The sequence below is a fragment of the Carcharodon carcharias genome, chromosome 4, assembly GCF_017639515.1.
Source record: "Carcharodon carcharias isolate sCarCar2 chromosome 4, sCarCar2.pri, whole genome shotgun sequence".
Taxonomy (NCBI): Eukaryota; Metazoa; Chordata; class Chondrichthyes; order Lamniformes; family Lamnidae; genus Carcharodon; species Carcharodon carcharias.
The window spans coordinates 200,608,641-200,632,993 of record NC_054470.1 but is presented as its reverse complement, the minus strand read 5'-3'; the positions used below and the strand labels follow the sequence as shown (position 1 = coordinate 200,632,993).

The 24,353-nt window shown below is 44.7% G+C and overlaps 1 protein-coding gene across 4 annotated transcripts in view; it reads right to left on the bottom strand.

Annotated features, from left to right (window-relative positions):
• Positions 1 to 24,353, bottom strand: part of LOC121277472 (FYN-binding protein 1) — a 205,771-nt gene that overhangs the window by 135,140 nt on the left and 46,278 nt on the right. For all 4 annotated transcript variants that reach the window (XM_041187001.1, XM_041187002.1, XM_041187004.1 and 1 more), the window contains one exon: positions 15,380 to 16,496. In XM_041187001.1, coding sequence (XP_041042935.1) covers positions 15,380 to 16,496 — 1,117 coding nt within the window. The remainder of the gene's footprint in view (positions 1 to 15,379; positions 16,497 to 24,353) is intronic.

Sequence of the window (24,353 nt, the reverse complement as noted above, 5' to 3'; positions counted from 1 at the left end):
AATACCTTGCCTCTAACACCATGGGCTCTTATCTTACTGAGCAGCCTCCTGTGCGGCACCTTGTCAAAGGCCTTCTGGAAGTCCAAGTAGATAACATCCATTGGCTCTCCTTTGTCTAACCTACTCATTACCTCCTCAAAGAATTCTAACAGATTTGTCAGGCACGACCTCCCCTTGATGAAACCATGCTGACTTTGCCCTATTTTACCATGCACTTCCAAGTATTCTGAAATCTCATACTTAATAATGGACTCTAAAATCTTACCAACGACCGAGGTCAGGCTAATCGGCTTGTAATTTCCAGTCTTTTGCCTCACTCGCTTCTTAAACAGGGGGGTTACATTAGTGATTTTCCAATTCTCTGGGACCTCCCTGACTCCAGTGATTCCTGAAAGATCACCACTAACGCCTCCACTATCTCTTCAGCTATCTCCGTCAGAACTCTGGGGTGTAATCCAACTGGACCAGGTGATTTATCCACCTTTAGACCTTTCAGTTTTCCTAGCACCTTCTCCTTGGTAATGGCCACCATACACACCTCTGCCCCCCGACTCTCTTGAACTTTGTGGATGTTACTCATGTCTTCCTCCGTGAAGACTGATGCAAAGTACCTATTTAGTTCCTCCGCCATTTCTTTATTCCCCACTACTACTTGTCCAGCATCATTTTCCAGCAGCCCAATGTCCACTTTTGCCTCTCTCATACCCTTTATATATCTAAAAAAACTCTTGCAATCTTCTTTTATATTACTGGCTAGTTTACCCTCATATTTAATCTTCTCCCTCCTTATTTCTTTTTTAGTTGTCCTCTGTTGGTCTTTGTAGGCTTCCCAATCCCCTGGTTTCCCACTGCTCTTCGCCGCATTGTATGCTTTCTCTTTAGCTTTTATGCTGTCCCTGACTTCCCTTGTCAGCCATGGTTGCCTTGTCCTCCCTTTAGTGTGCTTCTTCTTCCTAGGGATGAATTTTTGCTGTGTCTCCCAAATTAGTCCCAGAAACTCCTGCCATTGTTGTTCCACTGTCTTTCCTGCTAGGCTCATCTCCTAGTCAATTCTGGCCAGCTCCTCCCTCATGCCTCTGTAGCTGCCTTTATTCAACTGTAAAACCATTACATCTGATTCCAGCTTTTTCCTCTCAAATTGTAGGGTAAATTCTATCATATTATGGTCACTTCCTCCTAAGGGTTCCTTCACCTTAAGCTCCCTTATCAAATCTGCCTCATTACACATCACTAAATCTAGAATTGCCTGTTCCCTAGTGGCTCCACCACAAGCTGCTCCAAAAAGCCATCTCGTAGACATTCCACAAATTCCTTTTCTTGGGATCCATTACCAACCTGATTTTCCCAATCTACCTGCATATTGAAATCCCCCATGATCTCTGTAACCTTGCCTTTCTTACACGCCTTTTCTATCTCCTGGTGTATCTTGTGCCCCACATCCTGACTACTGTTCGGAGGCCTGTAGATAACTCCCATTATGGTTTTTTTACCTTTGTGGTTCCTCAACTCTACCCACACAGATTCTACATCATCTGACTCTACATCATTTCTTGCTATCGATTTAATTTAATTTCTTACTTGCTTTGTTTGCCAACCTGCCTATCTTTTCGATAGGATGTATATCCTTGGATATTTAGCTCCCAGTCCTGATCCCCTTGCAGCCATGTCTCTGTGATGCCCACCACATCATACCTGCCAATTTCAATCTGCGCCACAAGCTCATTTACCTTATTTCATATACTGCATGCATTCAGATACAACATCTTCAGTCCTATATTTCCCGTCCCCTTTCTCATTGTTGTCCCTTTATCTGATGTGCTTGAAGTTAGATTCCTAGCCTTTTCCAGACACTCTGTCCTATTTTGTGTTCTGGAGACTTTAGTAGTCTCTCCTGGGCTCTCCTTTCTTTTCAGTTTTTTCATAATTTTCCATGAAGTTGAATCCACACACCACCCCCCCCAACATCTAACCTGCTGCTTTGTTTCCCATTAGTCATACTTCTTGGAGTTTTACCCTTCCCTCCGCCTCCCACTTTCTAGTTTAAAGTCCTGTTGACCACCCTATTTACCCTTTTCGTTGGAACATTGGTCCCAGATCGGTTCAGGTGAAACCGTCCCAACGGTACAGATCCCTCCTGTTCCAATACTGATGCCAGTGCCCCACAAAATGGAACCCCTCTTTCCCGCACCACTCCTTTAGCCACGTGTTTACTTCCCTTATTCTCACTATGCCAATTTGCATGTGGCATCAGTTTGCATCAGTATTTACTCAGGAAACTGGCATAGTATATAAGGAAGGAAGGGAAACAAGCAGTAGTGTCATGGAACATATAGAGATTAAAGAGGAGGAGGTGCTTGCTGCCTTACAGCGAATAAAGGTAGATAAATCCCCCGGGCCTGACAGGATATTCCCTTGGACCTTGAGGGAGACTAGTGTAGAAATTGCAGGGGCCCTGGCAGAAATATTTAAAATGTCCTTAGCCACGGGTAAGGTGCCGGAGAATTGGAGGGTAGCTCATGTTGTTCTGTTGTTTAAAAAAGGCTCCAAAAATAAACCAGGTAATTACAGGACAGTGAGCCTGATGTCAGTAGTAGGTAAATTATTGGAAGGTGTTCCAAGAGATCGGATATATAATTATTTGGACAGCCAAGGGCTGATTAAGGATAGTCAGCATGGCTTTGTGCGTGGTAGGTCGTGTTTAACTAACCTTGTAGAGTTTTTCGAGGAGGTTACCAAGAAAGTAGATGAAGGAAAGGCTGTGGATGTTGTCTACCTGGACTTTAGTAAGGCCTTCGACAAGCTCCCACATGGGAGGTTAGTTCAGAAGGTTCAGACACTTGGTATCCATGGAGAGGTTGTAAACTGGATTCGAAATTGGCTGTGTGGGAGAAGACAGAGAGTGGTAGTGGATGATTGCTTCTCAGACTGGAGGTCTGTGACTAGTGGTGTGCCTCAGGGTTCTGTGCTGGGACCATTGTTGTTTGTTGTCTATATCGATGATTTGAATGATAATGTGGTAAATTGGATCAGCAAGTTTGCTGATGACACTAAGATTGAAGGCGTTGTGGACAGCGAGGAAGGCTTTCAAAGCTTGCAGAGAGATCTGGACCAACTAGAAAAATGGGCCAGAAAATGGCAGACGGAATATAATGCAGAAAAGTGTGAGGTGTTGCATTTTGGAAGGACAAACCAAGGTAGGACATACACAGTAAATGGTAGGGCACTGAGGAGTGTGGAGTAACAAAGGGATCTGGGAGTTCAGATACATAATTCCCTGAAAGTGGCGTCACAGGTAGACAGGGTTGTAAAGAAAGCTTTTGGCATACTGGCCTTCATAAATCAAGTATTGAGTATAGAAGTTGGGATGTTATGGTGAGGTTGTATAAGACATTGGTGAGGCCAACTTTGAAGTATTGTGTGCAGTTCTGGTCGCCTAACTACAGGTAGGATATCAGTAAGATTGAGAGAGTGCAGAGAAGATTTACTAGGATGTTGCCGGGTCTTAAGGAGTTGAGTTACAGGGAAAGATTAAACAGGTTAGGACTTTATTCCTTGGAACGTAGAAGAATGAGGGGAAATTTGATAGAAGTTTACAAAATTATGAGGGGTATAGACAGAGTAAATGCGAGTAGGCTCTTTCCACTTAGATTAGGAAAGATAAACACGAGAGGACATGGCTTTAGGGTGAAAGGGGAAAGGTTTAGGGGGAACTTCTTCATTCAGAGAGTGGTGAGAGTGCGGAACGAGCTACCATCTGATGTGGTAAATGCGGGTTCACTCTTAAATTTTGAGAATAAATTGGATAGATACATGGATGGGAGAGGTCTGGAGGGTTATGGACTAGGTGCAGTTCAATGGGACTAGCGGAATAATAATTCGGCACAGACTAGAAGGGCCGATGGCCTGTTTTCTGTGCTGTAGTGTTCTTTGGTTCTATGGTTCTATGGCTCGGGTAGTAATCCGGAGATTGTAACCCTTGAGGACCTGTTCTTTAATTTAGTTCCTAGTTCCTGATAATCCCCAAACAGGTCCTCTTTCCTAGTCTTACCTATGTTATTTGTCCTGACATGGACCACAACAACTGGATCCCACTCCCCCCTCCCTCTCCAATATCCTTTCAAGCCGGTCAGTGATGTCCATCACCCTGGCACCGGGCAGGCAACATACCATGCAGGACTCTCGATCCTGTTTACAAAGGATGCTATCAATTGCCCTAATTATAGAATCCCCTACAACTACCACTTATCTTTTTGCTCCCCCCTCTTGAATGGCCTCCTGTGCCACGGTGCCGTGGTCAGCTGGCTTATCCTCCCTACAGCCCTGTTCCTCATCCACACAGGGAGCAAGTACCTCGTACCTGTCGGACAAGCTGAGGCTCCTGAACACAGGATCCCCCTACCTGCCTCACTTGCAGTCACACCCTGCTGGAAGCAGAGCTAGCTAAAGTGAACTGGGAAACTAGTAGGGATGCTGTGTCAGAAATATTTGATAACTCTCAGCAAAAATTTATCCCAAAAAGAAAGACTCTTTGAGAAGAAAGCATCATCTGTGACTGAATAAAGAAGTTAAGGAATCTACCAAATTGAAAGAAACATTCTACAAATCTACAAAGATTAGTGGTAGGTTAGACGATTGATCAGATGTTAAGAACCATAAAAAATGACCAAAATAAATTAGAGCGAGAAAGTAGAGAATCAGAGAAAGCTAGCTAGTAATATAAAAACAGATATTAAGAGGTTCTACAAGTTTAAATAGGAAAAAAGTAACTAAAGCTAGTGTTGGTTCTATAGAGAGAGAGTCTGGGAAATGATAATGGAAAACAAGGAAATGGCAGAGGTATTGAATAGGTATTTTGTATCTGTCCTTGCTGTAGAAGACTTAGAAAACATTGCTAAGATATTCGAAAATCAAGTGGTAAAAGGGAGGTAGGAATTTAAAACAGGGAAAAGGTTCTGGGAAAGCTTTTAAACCTAAAGGCTGACAAGTCACCAGGACCAAATGGCCTGCATCCTAGGGTCTTAAAAGAAGTAGCTGCAGAGATAGTAAGTGCATTGGTTACCGTCTTCCAAAATTCCATAGATTCTGGAAGGGTCCCAGTTGATCGTCAAATACCTAATGTAACACCTTTATTTAAGAAAGGAGGGAGGCAGAAAACAGGAAACTGTAGACCAGTTAGCCTAACGTTTGTAGGGAAATTGCTAGAATCCATTATGAAGGAGGATATAGCAGGATCATAATATGATCAGGCAGAGTCAACATGGCTTTGTGAAAGGGTAATCATGTTTAACTAATGTATTAGAGTTTTTGAGGAAGTAACAAGCAAATTGGACAAAGGGGAACCTATAGATGTGGTGTACTTGGATTTCAAAAAGGCCTTTGATAAGGTGCCACATCAAAGGTTATTAAGCAAGATGAGAACATGGTGTAGGGGGTAATATATTCGAATGGATAAAGGATTGGTTAGCTAACAGGAAGGAGAGAGTAGGGATAAATGGATCTTTTTCATGTTGGCAAGCTGTAGCTAGTGGAGTTCCAGAGGGATCAGTGCTAGTGTCTCAACTATTTACAATGTACATTAATGATTTGGATGAAGGGACCGAATGTATGGTAGCTAATTTTACTGAAGACACCAAGATAGGTTGGAAAAGAAGTTGTTAAGGGGAGGTAGAGAATTTTCAAAGGGATATAGGCAGGTTAAGTGAGTGGGCAAAAATTTGGCAGGTGGGGTAAAATGTGGGAAAATGTGAACTTGTTCACTTTGGCAGGAAGAATGAAAAAGTAGTATACTATTTAACTAGAGAGAGATTGCAGAACTCTGCAGTACAGAGTACTGGGTGTCCTGTACACAAATCACAAAACGTTAGTTTTCTGTTTCAGCAAGTGATTAGGATGGCAAATGGAATGTTGGTGTTTATTGTAAGAGAAATGGAATATAAAAGTGCAGAAGTTTTACTGTAGCTCTACAGGGCCTTGGTGAGACCACATCTGGGGTACTGTGGACAATTTTGATCTCCTTATTTGAAAAAAAGGATTTAATTGTTTTCGAAGCAGTAGAGAAGATTCACTCGACTCATTCTTGGGATGAAGGACATGTCCTATGAGGAAGGTTGAGCAAGTTGGGACTACACCCATTGGAATTAGGAGAATGAGAGGTGACTTCATTGTACCATATAAGATCCTGAGAGGACTTGACAGGATAGATACTGGGAGGATGTTTCCACTTGCTGGGGAGACTAGATCTAGGGGACATAGTTTGAAAATAAGAGGTCTGTCTCCCTTTTAAGACTGAGATGAGGAATTTTTTTTTCTCTCATAGGGTCTTTAGTCTGTGGAACGCTCTTCCTCAGGAAACATTGGAGGCTGGCTCATTGAATATATTCAAGGCTGAGTGAGATAGATTTTTGATAAACAAGGGAGTCCAGGGTTTGATGACGGAAGGGGGGTAGGTGCAGACAGAAAGGTGGAGTTGAGACTACAACCAGATCAACCATGATCGTATTGAATGGCAGAGCAGACTCAAGAGGCCGAATAGCCGAATCCTGCCGAAGCCCTATTCTCATGTATTCCTACAGAAGGTAGAGAGCATGTCACCAGGATTGGAGAATATTGTTTATTTTTTATTCACTAAATGGGCCAGCATTTGTTGCTCATCCCTAACTGCCCTTGAGAAGGTGGTAGTGTGCCGCCTTCCTGAACCGCTGCAGTCCATGTGGTATAGGGACACACAGAATGCTGTTAGGAAGGGAGTTCCAGGGTTTTGACCCAGCGACAGTGAAGGAACAGTGATATATTTCCAAGTCAGGATGGTGAGAAGCTTGGAGGGGAACTTTCAGGTGGTGGTGTTGCCATGTCCCTGCTCCCTTGTCCTTCTAGACAGTAGTGGTCGTGGGTTTGGAAGGTGCTGTCTAAGGAGCCTTGGTGAATTCCTGCAGTGCATCTTGTAAATGGTACATACTGCTGCTACTGTTCATCAGTGTTGGAGAAAGTGAATGTTTAAGGTGGTGGATGAGGTGCAGGTCAAGCATCCTGCTTTGTCCTGGATGATGTCAAGCTTCTTGAATATTGTGGGAGCTGCTCTCATCCAGGTAAGTGGGGAGTATTCCATCACACTCCTGACTTTTGTCTTGAAGATAGCGGACCTGCTCATGTAGCTACAGAATTTACATAGCTTGTCCAGTTCAGTTGCTGGTTAATGGTAACTCCGAGGATGTTGATAATGGGGGATTCAGCAATGGTAATCCCATTGAATATCAAGGGGCGATGGTTAGACTCTCTCTTGTTGGAGGTGGTCATTGCTTGGCACTTTTGTGATGTGAATGTTACTTGCCATTAATCGGCTCAAGCCTGAAAGTTGTCCAGGTCTTGCTGCGTTTGGACACGGACTGCTTCAGTATCTGAGGAGTCGCAAACGGTGCTGAACATTGTGCAATTATCAGCGAACATCCCCACTTCAGACCTTATGATGGAAGGAAGGTCATTGATGAAGCAGCTGAAGATGGATGGGCTGAGGAAACTACCCTGAGGAACTCCTGCAGTGATGTCCTGGAGCTGAGATGATTGACCTCCAACAACCACAACCATGTTCCCTTTTGTTAGATACGTCTCCAACCAGTGGAGAGTTTTCCTCCTGATTCCCATTGACTCCAGTTTTGTTAGGGCTCCTTCACAGAATCACAGAATCACACAGTGCAGAAGAGGTCCTTCGGTCCTTCTGCACCGACACGTGAGAAACATCTGACCTACCTATCTAATCCCATTTACCAGCACTCGGCCCATAGCCTTCAATGTTATGACATGCCAAGTGCTCATCCAGGTACTTTTTAAAGGATGTGAGGCAAGTCGCCTCCACCACCCTCCCAGGCAGTGCATTCCAGACCATCACCACCCTCTGGGTAAAAAAGTTTTTCCTCACATTCCCCCTAAACCTCCTGCCCCTCACCTTGAACTTATGTCCCCATGTGACTGACCCTTTAACTAAGGGGAACAGCTGCTCCCTATTCACCCTGTCCATGCCCCTCATAAACTTGTACACCTCGATCAGGTCACCCCTCAGTCTTCTCTGCTCCAACGAAAACAGCCCAAGTCTATCCAACCTCTCATCATAACTTAAATATTTCATCCCAGGCAACATCCTGGTGAATCTCCTCTATACCCCCTCCAGTGCAATCACATCCTTCCTATAATGTGGTGACCAGAACTGCGCACAGTACTCCAGCTGTGGCCTCACCAAGGTTCTATACAACTCCAACATGACCTCCCTACTTTTGTAATCTATGCCTTGATTGATAAAGGCAAGTGTCCCATCTGCCTTTTTCACCACCCAGCTAACATGTCCCTCCGCCTTCAGCGATCTATGGACACACATGCCAATGTCCCTTTGTTCCTCAGAACTTCCTAGTCTTATGCTGTTCATTGAATACTTCCTTGTCAAATTACTCCTTCCAAAGTGTATCACCTCACACTTTCCAGGGTTAAATTCCATCTGCCACTTATCAGCCTATTTGACCATCCCATCTACATCTTCCTATAGCCCAAGACACTCAACCTCATTGTTAACCACCCGGCCAATCTTTGTGTCATCCGCAAACTTACTAATCCTACCCCCCACATAGTCATCTATGTAGTTCATATGAATGACAAATATATGTGGAGGCACATATATTCCTTGACGCCACACTGGGTCAAATGTGGCCTTGATGTCAAAGTCAGCTAGTCTCACCTCACCTCGGGAGTTCAGCTCTTTTGTCCATGTTTGGATCAAGGCTCTAATGAAGTTAGGGTCGGAATGACCTGGATGGATTCCAAACTTAGCATCAGTGAGCAGCTTATTGCTGTGTAAGTGCCGCTCCAAAGCATTGTCGATTTCCTGTTCCATCACTCTGCTGATGATCGAGCGTAACCTGATGGAGGCAGTGATTGTCCATTTGAATTTGTCCTGCTCTTTGTGTACAGGGCATACCTAGGCAATGTTCCACATTGTCAGGTAATTCCCGTGTTGTTGCTGCATTGGAACAGCTTGGCCAGGCTAGAGGTTCTTTGGTACGGAGGAGGCTGAAGAGATTTAATTAAAGTGTGTAAAATTATGAGGGGCCAGAAAGAGCGGATTGTAAGGATTGCTTTCCCTTCACAGAAAGGACAATGGCCAAGCAGCAGAGTTTTAAAATAATTGGTAGAAGAGGGGAGTTGAGGAGTAATATTTTCACCCAGAGGGTGGTGGGAACCTGGAAGTCACTGCCTGAAAGGATGGTAGAGGCAGAAATCCTCGAGGTATTTGAAAAAGTACTTTTATATGCATTTGAAATACTGTAACCCAGAGGGCTACGGACCAGGAGCTGGGGATTAGTGGGATGGCACTTTTTCTGCCAGCATGGATACATGGGCTGAATGGTCTCCTCTGTGCTATACATTTCTAATATTCTATGATTTCATCCGAACCCTCACTCTACTCATTTCACGGCTGTCTTCAGAAACCTGCTGAGAATTCTTTCTTCCTGTTTGTACCCTGCCTTCCTCTGCAATTCTTAACAATGCTGAGTGCATATGTGTGAAAGAGAAAGCGAGCGAGAGAGGGAGTGAGTGGGAGAGAGATAAAAACAGGAGATAACTAAACCCAGCCTTTCTCAGTTATATCAATCAACCAATCCCCAGAGAACAACCCAGCACACCCCATGCAACCTCAATCTATGTTGAAGACTGACCCCCAAGCATCCCTTATAAGGATTAGTGAAGGCACCCGATTTGTGTGGTTGCTTTGCAATTGAATGAGCCTCCCGAAGATGACTAAGATTGACCTTGGTCAGGCCAGGTACAGTAGGAGACATTCCTCCCGCTTTAACAGTGAAACAGACTGTTCGGTTCAAACTCAGGTGCATCGGACTTCTGAACCTGGCTGCTGCTCTGGTTCAGTTTTTATAAGTAGAGAGGAGACAGAACAAATGTAAACTGTTATCCAGTAAATCTCCTTGTAGAGTTCTGATGTCAAACTCCTCTGATTCAATGAATCTCTCTGAAATCAGCTCTTCACTATTCCCTTATCCTTCCTGTTTAGCTGTGGCTCAACAGTTGGGAGCATTTTCGTCTATGAGGTACAAGGAAAAGGCAGGGCAATGGCAATAGGTCATAATGTTCATTTGGAGAGCTGGTACAGACATTATGGGCTGAATGGCCTCCTTCTGTGCTGTTAAAATTCTGTGAGTCAGAAGGTTGTGGTTTGAAGTCCCTCCCCAACCTGTTGAGACTGACACTCTGATTCAGTACTGAGGGATACTGCACTGTCCGGTGTTAAACTGAGGCTTCCTCTGCCCTCTCAGGTAAACCTCAAAGATCCATGGCACTATTTCAAAGAAGAGCAAGGGAGTTTTCTCTGGTGTTCTGGCCAATTTTTATCCCTCAACTAACATCACTTGAAATAGATTATCTGTTCTTTATGTCATGGCTGTTTGTGGGAAATTGCTGTGCACAAATTGGCTGTTGCCTTGCCTACATTAACAGTGTTTACATTTCAAAAGTACTTCATCAGCTGAGAAATGACTTGGGACATTCTGGGGTCATGAAAGGTGCTATAGAAATGCAAGTCTTTCTTTATGTGGTTTTGAATGAAGGATTTCAGCCAAAACCCGGACCTGGTCTTTGTTGCTTTCAGACCCCGATGGACCTACTCACAATACTTTCCATCTAGTTTATCTCAGTCTTTGCTTTGAGAAATTATGTTAATTAGTAAAGAAATGGGAGCAGTGAGGGAAAGATAGGAGCTGCACAAACACATTCGAGGCTCCACCAGAGCATTGCTTCAGGGCAGCAGAGCAATCCTATCATGCTTCCTCATCGGAATAACACCTTAATCTTATTTTAATGGGGGGCGTGTAATCTGTCTAATCAAGGTGCTCAAAATGTTTATAGGATTCGATAAGCAGGTACAGAGCTACTATATCTTTTGGTGGAGTAAATAACAACAAGAGGCTTAGCCTTAAAATTAAGGCAAGACCGTTCAACAGTGAAAGCAGGAAGTGCTTTTTACACAAAGGAGAGTGAAAATCTGGAATTGTCTTCCCCAAAAGACTGTTTATGCTTGGTATTTTCAAGCCTTCAGGATTGAGATCAATAGCTTATGTTGGGTAGGGGTTTTAAATGCTGTCGAGAAATGGTGGGAGTTGAGGTACACGTCAGCCTTCATCGTATTGAATGGAGACTCAAGAAGGGGCTGAAGGGCCTTCTACTGCTCCAAATGTTTTTATGATCCCCTATCATTTCCTTTCTTTCAGCAACAACTAATTTACATTTATAAAGCAGCTTTAAAATAGCAAAATGTCTCAAATAAATGAGAAAACAACCAAAGCAGAGCGATTAGAGCAGTTGACCACAGTTATGATCACATAGGATGGTCAGGGGAGAGAGAGACAGGGAGACAGAGAGAGGGATCCTGAAGACAGGAGTGAGTGTTTGGTGGGGGAGGGGTGGAGCAGTGGGATACCAAGTAGGCCTGAGACACATGGGGCAAGACTTCGGGTCGTTGGGCAGGCATAGCAGGCGGGTCCAAGAGCGGCTGAGAAATGGTCTGCCGCCCGCGATTGGCCCCAGACCACGATTTCACGCCGGCTGGCCAATTAACGGACAGCCAGCATGAAGGGCACGCTGAAAGGCTCAGCGCTGCCGGGGTGGGGGACGGGAGGAAGGTGAGCGCAAAGGTAATGAACTGCCTCAGGGAGCTAAAGAATTGTTATATCAAAAATAAACATTTTGAAAATGTGAAAAACATGTCCCCACATAGGACTCACTCACATGAGCAAGGACGTAGTAAAAATATTGTCAAAACATTTTTTTAAATTAAGTTGGACACCTCAGCCCGCCCGCGGATGAGGTTTCCTAAAAAAATCCAAAGGTTGCAGAGGGTTAGGAGGGGTGACATAGAGAAATTGGTAAATAAGGATCAGGATGTTGCATTTGATCGATGGGGAGAGATTGGAGACTGACAAGAACGGAGCGCTAGGGAGAGAGACTGTGTGGGTTTGGACGAGGGTTTGACAGGCTGTCGTTTGTGATGCACCTATGGAGGTCCATGAGGATCTAGCTAGAGTGGTTAAGTCAGCAGGTGAGGAAGATGCAGATGAGGATAGTGAGAGTGAGGTTCCTGACAGCACACGCACAAGGTGGGAACTGCGACTCAGCTCCATTTGCAAACTTCCTCTCCACCTTCACACGTAATCGAGCCCGGCAGAAGGAGCAGTGCCCCAACTGAGGAGCGTGAAAGCGTAACAGGAGGAAATGGCAGGCAGGTTAATCTATACTCAATGCCTATTTCATGAAATTGAGTGAAGAATAAGAGTATACTGAGCCACACACAGCCAAGTAAACAGTTCAGTCCTCATGCTGTGCTGACGGAGTTGATTTCGTTCAGGCAGAGTCAGATCATTGAGTGATACAGTGTAGAAGGAGACTATTTGGCCCATTATCCCTGTGCCAGCTCTCTGAAAGAGCTGTCCAATGAGTTCCACTCACCTCTGCTCTTTCCGTATTAGCCCTGAAAATTTTCCCTTTTTAAGTAATTATTCAATTCCATATTAAATCTACTTCCACCATCCCATCAGACAGTGCATTCCAGATCATAACGACTCACTGAGTAAAAAAAAATTCTCCTCATCTCCCCTCTGGTTTATTTGTCAATCACCTTAAATCTATGTCCTTGGTTCCTGTATGTTCTGCCACCGGAAACAACTTCTACTTTACTTTTTCAAAACCGTTCATGATTTTGAATGCCTCTGTTAAATATCTGTTTAACCTTCCCTGCTCTAAGGAAGACAGCCCAGCTTCTCCATATGACTGAAGTTCTTCACCCCGGTACTCTCTCTCCATGGCCTTGAAGTTGGAGATAAAAGTTCAACCTAGAACCCTTGACTGGCTGACCCATTTCTCCCCTCCTATCATGAAGGTATTTCCCCCACCGTGCACCCCCACCCCCCCACCCCCCCAACCCCTCCTACCCCCACCATGCCCTTGCTGATGCACAGTTTGAAGAGGGCTAAATAACAGCCATTCCTCATTTACACAGTGGGGATAGTCAGGAATGGAAGGCATCACAATTTGATCCTATCCTTCACGCTCAATCACTGGGGACTCTCTAGCAAAGCAGGTCACTGGGAAGCAGAGTCCTTGGTGATTCTTCCCCTCAGGTTGCAGAGGCAAACGGGCCAGAGTCACAGATCATGGTAAAGTGCTCCACTTCCCCTCTTGCAGGTCCTTGTCCCTCACCGACCCTGCCCTTCCCCTCTCCCACATACAACACCAGTTGCACTTAGAAGACTGTCCTCCAATTAGCAAAAAGTGCTCATGGGGGAAGAAACAGTGAATTTTCTTGGTAATTGGATGATTGACACTGATAGATCTCAATGTGGAAAAACACGTATCTGTTCAAAATGGTGGACCAGTGGTAGAGTTCCTCAGCTGCACACCGGTGGAGTATGGACCCCTCTCGTGATACTTACATGTACACCTAAATCACCATTGGTACATGACCACTTGTGTCTACTGTGGGTGGCACAGTCAAATTTAGACATTACAGAAAGAAAAAAATTCTCACTTCATTTGGCATTTTTCACAACCATTCAGCCCATCATATCCATGCTGGCAGAGAAAGAGCCATCCAGCCTAATCCCTCTTTCCAGCTTCTGGTCTGTAGCCCTGTGGGTTATTTCAAGCGGGTATCAAAGTATTTCTTCAAATACTTTGAGGGTTTCTGCCTCCACCACCCTTTGAGGCAGAATGAAACCATTACTCCTCAACTCCCCTTGTCTACCAATTACTTTAAATCTCTGCCCCTTGGTTATTGACCTTTCTGGTAAGGAAAATCAGTCCTTACAAATGCACTCTTCCCGGTCCAATATAATTTCACACACTTTGATTAAATCTCTCCTTGGCCTCCTCTGTTCCAAAAATAAAACAGCCAAGCCGTTCCAGTGCAGCTAAAACAACAGCTTTTACCCGACAATATGGAAAATTGCCCAGATTTGTCCTCTCCACAAAGAGCAGGGCAAATCCAATCTGGCCAATTACCACCTCATCAGTCCACTCTCGATCATCGGGATGGCTTAAAGCACTTTCTACAGCCAATGAAGTATTTTTAAAAATGCAGTTATTGTTGTAATGTAGGAAACACAGCAGCCAAATTGTGCACAACAAGCTCCCGCAAACAACAAAGTGATAGTGACCAGAATATCTGTTTCACTGATGTTGGTCGAGGAATAAATATTGGCCAGGACACTGAACTCCTCTGCTATTCTTCAAAATAGCGTCATGGGAACTTTTATGTCCACCTGAAAGGGCAGACTGGGCCTCAGTTTAGCATCACATCACTTGTGATAGTGTAATTCTCCCTCAGTTTTACGCTGGTGTGACCCTTGATTTTTGCGCCCAAGTCTCTGGAGTAGGACTTGAACACATGGCCCCTGACCTGAGGAAAGAGTGCTACCCACTAAGCTGGCATTAATTATGCTCCCCACCCAATGAAGTCGTTCGGTCCACTATTTCCTGGTTTACCTCTACTCAGAACCTGGTAAAGCTGAACATTCCGCACAGCGAGTTCCTAATCTCGGTCCTACCCCTCGAAGAAAGAAATCTTTGAGCAGAGGCCATAAGTAATGAAAGGAAGGTGGGGAAGGAATTGGTCTATCGAGCCATTGGCTTTGCTCTCTTCCTACCATCCATCCTCATGAACCTAGTTATCACCTGATTCTGGAGTAAGGTAAGGGAACTTGGGACAAAGCATTTGAACGGAGGCAATGCTTTATTCCCATAGTCTTCCTGAGACAATAACTATCTACCAGCCTGTTCATTCAATAAGACTCTTGTCCTTCTTTCAACCCCTCCCTATCTTGGTAGCCTCTTCTAGCCCGACATTCCTAAGATCCCTACGGTCCTCTAATTCTGGCCTCTGGCTGATTTTAATTACTCCACCACTGACCACTGGTGGCCATGCCTTCATTTACCTGGGCCTCAAGCTCTGAAATTCTGCCCCAAAACTTCTTTGCCTCACCCTCCACCTTGAAGATGTTCCTTAAAATCAACCTCCCCTGTCCGAACACCTCCTTATGCGGCTTGGTGTCAATTGTCAAATTGCTTAATGACCCTTGCCTGGGAATATTTTACCATGTTAAAGGAAAGCTATAAATGCAAGTTGTTGTTTTTGAGTTCTGTTGACTATAACAAATGGGTTAATAAAAAGTCTGCATGCTGCCCTTACCGATCTGTAATGCAAAAATCCAGAGCGGATTTAGATAGCAGATGCCAATAGAAAAATGATTCATTCTTCAAACACTAGCTTTTTCCAAGACACAGGAAAAATTTATCAACACAACATGAATGATATTAAAGGAAATGAGTGATATACCTGGAAGTATCGGGGATTCCTTCCACTGGGGCTGTCGGAAAAGGTCCAAGTTCACCGTCGGGGGTCTGTTGGGTTTCTGAGGTGGGGCCCCCAAGGTCCAAGGAGCAGGAAGTGGTCTCCGTTTGGGGACATTTGGATCCTTGTCCCCTTCCTCGAGCTCTTGACTCTGCACCTTGTTCAGGAACTGGTTCTGCAGTTTCTGGATCTTGCTGGGCCCAGAGTGTGATGGGGTGGCTTCTTCCTGTTTGGGTTTTGGGGGGAAGCTCTTCAGGCCACTGGGCCTGATGCCACCCTCGTTGGGTGTTGCTGCCTTGTCCTCGCTGGTCTGACTGGGAAATCTCCCTCGCTCATTCACAGGCTTGAGTGCCTTTAAAGTAAAGGGCACAGTGCCTCTCCCAATCCCGCTGTCCTCTTTGCCAATGTCTTCTGTGTTTTCTTTCGGTGAGCTGCTAGATTCATTCCAAGGCTTCAACCCGGTCGGTGGTTTGGAGAATACAGGCTTCAAGTGTTTGTCTTCGCTTACATTGCCTGAATTTGTTGGCTTTGGGAATTGGGATTTGGGGAAGGCTGGCTTGGCTTCGTGGGAAGTTACAGGATTCAATGGTTTGGAAAATTGAGATGGTTTCACAAAGCCTGATCGGACTTCATTCTCTTTGTGTGAATCGGCTGAGTCCACTGTGGGCTTCAGCCCAAAGTGAGGCTTTGTGAAATGAGCCCTCTCATCTCTCTCATCTTTCTGAGCAGTGAAGGTGTTCAGTGAAGACTTACTCCCCAAGTTGGGTTTTATAAATGGAGGCTTGCAATCATTGGTTTCCTTCTGGAGTCCCTCAAACTGAGCTTTCAGAGCTGATGGTTTGGGAAAGGCAGGCTTGTCTGAGGTCAGGTTGGGTGCAGAATGACTGGCTTTCTCGCTGAAAGATCCTGTCGACCTGAGTGCTGGAAACTTGGGAGCCGAGGAGCTTTCAAACCCAGCAGCTTTGCTGGCGACTGAAGACATGTTTCCTTGGAGTGAAGAGTGGGGAGTAAACTTGACAGGCCGGGGGCCAATAGCAGATGTCTCCTCCACAGGCTTGTTGCCAAACCTCGCCATCAGAGCTTTCACATCTGACTTACCATCCTAAAAACCCCAAGGCAAAAGAAATAGAAAAAAATAAATTAGAAGTGGGGTTTGTGCGAGAGTAAGCTTAAAAGAAAGGAGGTTTCCTTGGTAACAGCTCCCTAATTGGATCATTGCAACAGCGTGACATTTTCAGTTTCCTGTCATTGTAGCAACAGGCCAACCAAGTCTTCCTTTGCTGTGGTCTGAACAAGCTTTGCAACAATAAATGCAACAGTAAGGTGTGTGCATGTTAGCTAGATTTATGTGCAGTGGCCACAAATGCTAGATAGGGGCACTTCCTTCTATCTCAATATCACATTGCAAGATCATTACAGGAACCAGCAACTAAACTGAAACTATGGGGTGTCACACACTACAGAGCAGAGACAGGCTCCATTGTTAAGGTTGTCTCCATTTAAGGGCACATCCGTCTACATTTTTGCTGACGATACGACTGAAATGTCATCTGCTCAATAATGTAACCCACTAAGAACAGAGTACGGACTGACCCTATGTTAATCTCACTCAGCACATGGTAAGTCAGTGCTCATGCCCCATCAGCTAAAGCTGCATTCTAACCCAGCTTCCAGATGTGTGACAGTGCACCATTGGTCCTCAGAAACCCTGGTTCCAGTTGCACCCCAAATGACCTACCTCTGAGTCAGAAGGCTGTGGGTACAAATCCCACTCCAGGGGCTTATGCACAAAAGTTGCAGTACTGAGGGAATACTAGATTTTTGGAGTTGTCATCTTTCAGAAAGGTGTGGCTCTCTCTGTCCTCTCAGTTAGGCATAAAAGATGCCATTGCATTATTTTGATGACAGGCAGAGGAGTTCACTCCAGTGTCTTGGTCAATATTCATCCTTCAATCAACATCAGTAAAACAGGTTTCCTACATTACAACAGCGACTACACTTAAAAGTGCTTAGAAAGTACAGAAAATAGGAGCAGGAGTAGGTGATTCGACCCTTCGAACCTACTCCGCCATTCAATGTGGTCATGTCTGATCCTGTATCTCAATGTCATACTCTCGCTCTCTTCACTTACCCCTTGACATCTTTACAGTCCATAAATCTGTCTATTTCCTTCTTAAATATATTCAGTGACTTGCCCTCCACAGCCCTGTGTGGTAGAGAATTCCATAAGATCACCACCCTCTGAGTGAAGAGGTTTCTCATCATCTCAGTCCTAAATAGTCTATCCCATATCCTGAGACTATAACCCCTGATTCTAGATGCCCCCAGCCAGAGGAAACATCATCCCTGCATCCAGTCCTTTATTTCCTTCCCTAATGCCCTTTATAGAAGGAAATCTGCTATCCTTACCTGGTCTGGCCTACATGTGACTCCAGACCCACAGCAATGTGGTTGACTCTTAAATTTCCTCAAAATGGCCCAGCAAGCCATTCAGTTGTATCAAACTGCTACAAAGTCTCAAAAAAGCAATCAAACCAGACAGACCACCGGCATTGACCGAGACACCGGAAACGACAACGGCAAACTCAGCCCTGTCGACCCTACAAAGTGCTCCTTACTAACATCTGGGAGCTAGTGCCAAAATTGGGAGAGCCGTCTCACAGGCTAGTCAAGCAACAGCCTGACATAGTCATCCTCATGGAATCATACCTTACAGATAATGTCCCAGACTCCATCATCACCATATCACCATCCCTGGGTATGTCTTGTCCCATCGGCAGGACAGGCCCAGCAGAGGTGGTGGCACAGTGGTATACAGTCAGGAGGGAATTTCCCTGGGAGTTCTCAGCATCGACTCTGGACCCCATGAAGTCTCATGGCATCAGGTCAAACATGGGCAAGGAAACCTCCTGCTGATTATCACGTACTGCCCTCCATCAGCTGATGAATCAGTGCTTCCTCCATGTTGAACACTACTTGGAGGAAGCACTGAGGGTGACAAGGGCATAGAATGTACTCTGGGTGGGGGACTTCAATGTCCATCACCAAGAGTGGCTCGGTAGCACCGCTATTGACCGAGCTGGCTGAGTCCTAAAAGACATAGCTGCTGGACTGGGTCTGCGGCAGGTGGTGAGGTAACCAATGAGAAGGAAAAACATACTTGACCTCATCCCCACCAACCTGCCTGCCGCAGATGCATCTGTCCATGACAGTATCGGTAGGAGTGACCACTGCACAGTCATTGTGGAGACAAAGTCCCACCTTCTCATTGAGGATACCCTCCATTGTTTTGTGTGGTACCACCACCGTGCTAAATGATATAGGTTTCAAACAAATCTAGTAACTCAAGTCTGGGCATCCATGAGGCGCTGTGGACCATCAGTAGCAGCAGAATTGTACTCAATCACAATCTCATGTCCCAGATATCCCCCACTCTACCATTACCATCAAGCCAGGGGGTCAACCCTGGTTCAACGAAGGGTGCAGGAGGGCATGCCAGGAGTAGCACCAGGTTTCCTATAAATGAGGTGTCAACCTGGTGAAGCTATAACACAGGACTACTTGCGTGCCAAACAGCAAAGCAGCCAGTGATAGACAGAGCTAAACGATCCCACAACCCGTGGATCAGGTCTAAGCTCTGCAGTCCTGCCATATCCAGCCATGAATGGTGGTGGACAATTAAACAACTCACTGGAGTAGGAGGCTCCACAAATATCCCCATCCTCAATGATGGAGGAGCCCAGCACATCAGTGCAAAAGATAAGGCAGAAGCATTTGCAACAATCTTCAGCCAGAAGTGCCAAGTGGATGATCAATCTCGCATCCTACGGAGGTCCCCAGCATCACAGACACCAGTCTTCAGCCAATTCACTCGACATGCTATAACTCCACGTGATATCAAGAAAAGGCTGAAGGTTATGGGTCCTGACAACATTCTGGCAATAGTACTGAAGACTTGTGCTCCAGAACTTGCTGCACTCCCAACCAAGCTGTTCCAGTACAGCTACAGCACTGGCATTCACCCGACTATATGGAAAGTTGTCCAGGTTTGTCCTATACACAAAATGCAGGACAAATCCAACCTGGCCAAATACCGTCCCATTAGTCTACTCTTGACCATCAGTAAAGTAATGGAAGGGGTCATCAACAGTGCTATCAAGCAGCACTTGCTTAGCAATAACCTGCTCACTGACACCCAGTTTGGGTTCTGCCAGGGCCACTCAGCTCCTGACCACATCACAGCCTTGGTCAAACATAGATAAAGGAGCTGAACTCCCAAAGTGAGGTGAGACAACCAACGCATTCACTATTTCCATGGCCTCCTCCTTTAGTACCCTGGAATATAGATTATCAGGGCCTGGCTATTTATTGGCTTTCAATCCCATTAATTTCTCCAGCACTATTGTTTTAGTAATACTAATTTCCTTTAATTCCTCCTTCTCACTAGACCCTTGGTTCCCTAGTATTTCTGGGAAGTTATTTGTGTCTTCCTCTGTGAAGATAGAATTAAAGCAGCTGTTTAATCGCACTGTAATTTCCTTGTTCTCTATTATAAATTCTCCTGTTTCAGATTGTAAGGGACCTACACTTGTCTTCACTAATCTTACTTTTTCCATACTTATAGAAGCTTTAACAGTCTGCTTTTATGTTCCTTGCAAGTTTATTCTCATACTCTATATTTCTCCTCTTAATCAATCTCTTGGTCCTCCTCTGCTGAATTCTAAACTGCTCCCAATCCTCAGGCTTGCTACTCTTTCTAACAACTATATGTGACTCCTCTTTGGATCTAATACTATCCTTAATTTCTTTTGTTAGCCGTGGTTGGGCCGCTTTTCCTGTTATGATTTTGCACCACAAATGAATGCTTAACTGTTGCAATGCATACATTCATTCCTTAAGTACTAGCTATTGCCTATCCACCATCATGCCTTTTAATGGAGTTCCACAACTTATCTTAGCCAACGCATACCTCATACCTTCCTAGTTTCCTTTGTTTAGATTTAGGACCCTAGTTTCAGATTGGACTTCTTCACTTCCTATCCTAGTGAAGAATTCTATCATATTATGGTCACTGTTCCCTAAAGGACCCCGCATAACAAGATTATTAATTAACCCCTTCTCATTGCACAATACCAAATCTAGGATAGCCTGTTCCCTAGTCATTTGCTCTACATGCTGGTCTAAAAAACCATCTCGTACAACTCCAGGAAATTCAACAACCGCAGTATTATTGCTAATTTGATTTGCCCAGTCTATATGTAGATTAAAGTCACCCACGATTACTGTAGTTCCCTTGTTACATGCACCTCTAATTTCCTATTTAATGCTGTCCATTACCGTTTGGAGGCCAATAGACAACTCCCACTAATATTTTCCGCACCTTGTTGCTTCTTAACTCCACCCAGACTAATTCTACATCTAGATTTTCTGAGCCAATATTGTCTCTCACTATTCAACTGATTTTATCCTAAACTAACAATGCTACGACACATCCTTTTCCTTTTTGCCTATCCATCTGAAATAGCGAGTACCTATGGATATTCAGTTCCTCGCCTTGGTCACCTGCAGCCATGTCTCTGTAATCAAAATCATATCTCACTAGATGCACTGTTTATTCATCTACCTTATTATGAATGCTTCATGCATTCAGATACACTGCCTTTAGAGTTGTCCTTTAAAAATTTTTACACATTTTTTAGACTATGGCCATATTTGCTGCTAGCCCTTGTTTCCTCTACCTTCCACTTTTGCTTTCTACTTTTCTGTCTTTCATTCTTGTCTTTGTTTCCCTCTCTTGTGTCACCTCCTGCCAGTCTAGTTTAAACCTCCCCCACAGTGCTAGCAAATACCCCCGTGTGATGATATTGGTCCTGGTCCTGCTGGAGTGCAACTCATCCAGCTTGTACAGGTATCATCTTCCCCAAAGTTGGTCCCAATGCCTCAGAATTTAAATCCCTCCCTCCTAGACCAACTTTCCGGCCACACATTTATCTGGTTTATTCTCCTGATCTCGCTAGCACATGTCACTGGGAGTAAATCCTGAGATTACTACCTTTGAGGAACTGCTTTTTAATTTATTCCCTAACTCCCTATATTCTGCTTTCAGAGCCTCATCCCTCTTTTCAGCTATGTAGTTGGACCATGACCTCTGGCTGTTCACCCTCCCCTTCAGACTGTCCTGCAGCCGCTCAGTGACATCCTTGACCCTGACACCAGGGAGGCAACATACCATCCTGGTGCCACATCTGCAGTTGCAGAAACATTTAACTGTTCCCTTTATGATAGAATTCCCAATCAATATTGCTCTTCCATGCATTTTTGTCCCTCACTGTGCAGCTGAGCCACTCGTGGTGCCATGGATTTGGCTCTTGTTGCATTCCCCCGAGGAACCATCTCCCCCAGCAGCATTCAAAACGGAAAATCTGTTAGAGATTGAGATGGACCCAGGGGACACCTGCACCACCTGCCTAGTGCCTTTACTCTGTCTGGTGGTCACCCATTCCCTTTCTGCCTGTGCAATCTTTACCTGCAGCGTGACCATCTCACTGTAAGTGCTACCCACGAAGAGCTCATCCTTGCAGTTGCTCCAAAGTGACTCCAGCCGCAGCTCCAGCTCCGAAACACGGATTTCAAGTAGCTGCAGCTGGAGACACTTCTTGCACACATGGTCACCCCGGACACTGGAAGTGTCTCTGACTTCCCACATCGTACAGGAAGAGCATTCCACTTAGCCGAGCTGCCCTGGCATGGCTTATCCTTAAATACTCCCTCTACTTTTACTTCCTCTAGTTTAGAGAATATTAAGGACAGGAGAAATACTTACCAGCTCCTACGTACCAAGGCTGCTGCATTTCTTCCTGAAGGTAGAAAAGGAAAGGAACATCTCCTTCCCTCTTCACTAAACTCCCTCTCTCACCAAACGCCAACTGAAGCATTCTAATACAGCCAAGGCAGCACTGTAGATGGCTTGCTTTTATGCTGTCTGAATCTAGCTTCTGAAAACCTGTTTAAGCTCAGTTAACTAATTAATAGTGGCAGCTGCAAGCAGAGCCTGTATATCCCCTGTTTTAAAGCTGGACTAAAACTCACCTTCTCTCAACTCAAAGAGCAACTTTTAGTTAGTTGCTAAATTAAAGCGAGATTTGACTTTAGATAGAAATTAACCTTTAAAAGTCCCTGTCTCACTAAACTCCAACTGAAACACTCTAATGCAGCCCAAAGCACCATTCCACTTTGGGATATTTTGAGGTGCTATACAAATGCAAGACTGTGTTTATCTCAGTTTACTTATGGTCCCCAGACATGAATGTAGTGTGCTCAACCCATTTCAGTTCATGTTTGCTGCTGTGCCAGTCAATAAAAGCAATTCGCAACTCCTCAGATACTGAAGCAGTTCATGTCCGCATGCAACAAGACCTGCACAATATCCAGGCTTGGGCTGACAAATGGCAAGTTACATTCGCGCCACACAAGTGCCAGGTAATGACAATCTCCAACAAGAGAGAATCTAATTTAATTTAATTTAATCTAATTTAAACTAACAAGAGTTGGGACCAGCACAAAGTGGACAGGTAACATCTGGGCAGGACCGGGACTGATGTCCTAGGGGCAATATTTGCTAGAGTGGTTGGGGAAGGTTTAAACTAAAATGGCAGTGGAGTGGGAACCTATGCGAGGAGTCAGAGGAGGGGGAATCAAGGACAAGAACAAAAGACAGAAAGGGGAATAAGAAAAGTGATAAGCAGAGCAATCAAGGGCAAGAATCAAACAGGGCCTCAGTGAAAAATAGTGGGAATGGAACAACTGATATTAAAAAGACAAGCATTAAGGCTTTGTGCTTTAATGCAAGGAGCATTCACAATAAAGTGGATGAATTAGTCATGCAGATAGATGTAAACAGTATGATATAGTCGGGATTACAGAGACATGGCTGCAGGGTGACCAGGGACGGGAACTGAACATCCAGGGGTATTCCGTATTTAGGAAGGACAGACAAAAAGGAAAAGGTGGTGGAGTTGCATTGATGGTTAAGGAGGAAATTAACACAATAGTGAGGAAAAGTATTAGCTCCGATGATGTGGAATCTTTATGGGTAGAGCTGAGAAACACTAAGAGGCAAAAAACGTCAGTGGGGGTTGTATATAGACCCTCAAACTGTAGTGGTGATGTTGGGAATGGCATTAAACAGGAAATTAGAGACACATACAATAACAGAACTTCTTTAATGATGTGTGACTTTAAACTGCATTTAGATTCGGCTAATCAAATTAGTAACAATACCGTAGAAGAGGAATTCCTGGAGTGTATACGGGACGATTTTCTGGACCAATACATTGAGGAACCAACAAGAGAACAGGCCATCCTAGACTGGGTATTGTGTAATGAGAAAGGAATAATTGGCAATCTAGTTGTGCGAGGCCCCTTGGGGATGGGCGACCATAAGATGATAGAATTCTTCACCAAGATGGAGAGTGACATTGTTGATTCTGAGGCTAGGGTCCTGAAGCTTAATAAAGGAAACTAAGATGGTATGAGGCATGAGTTGGCTATGATGGATTGGGAAACGTTACTTAAAGGGATGACGGTGGATAGGCAATGGCAAACTTTCAAAGAGCGCATGGGTGAACTGCAACAATTGTTTATTCCTGTCTGGCGCAAAAGTAAAACAGGAAAGGTGGCCCAACCATGGTTTACAAGGGAAATTAGAGATAGTATTAGATCCAAGGAAAAGGCATACAAATTGGCGAGAAAAAACAACAAACCTGAGGACGGGAGCAGTTTCGAATTCAGCAAAGGAGGACCAAGGGGTTGATTAAGGAGGGGAAAATAGAATTTGAGAGTAAGCTTGTGGGGAACATAAAAACTGACTGCAAAAGTTTCTATGGATATGAGAAGAGATAGAGATTGGTGAAGACAAATGTAGGTCCCTTACAGTCAGAAACAGAGGAATTTATAATGG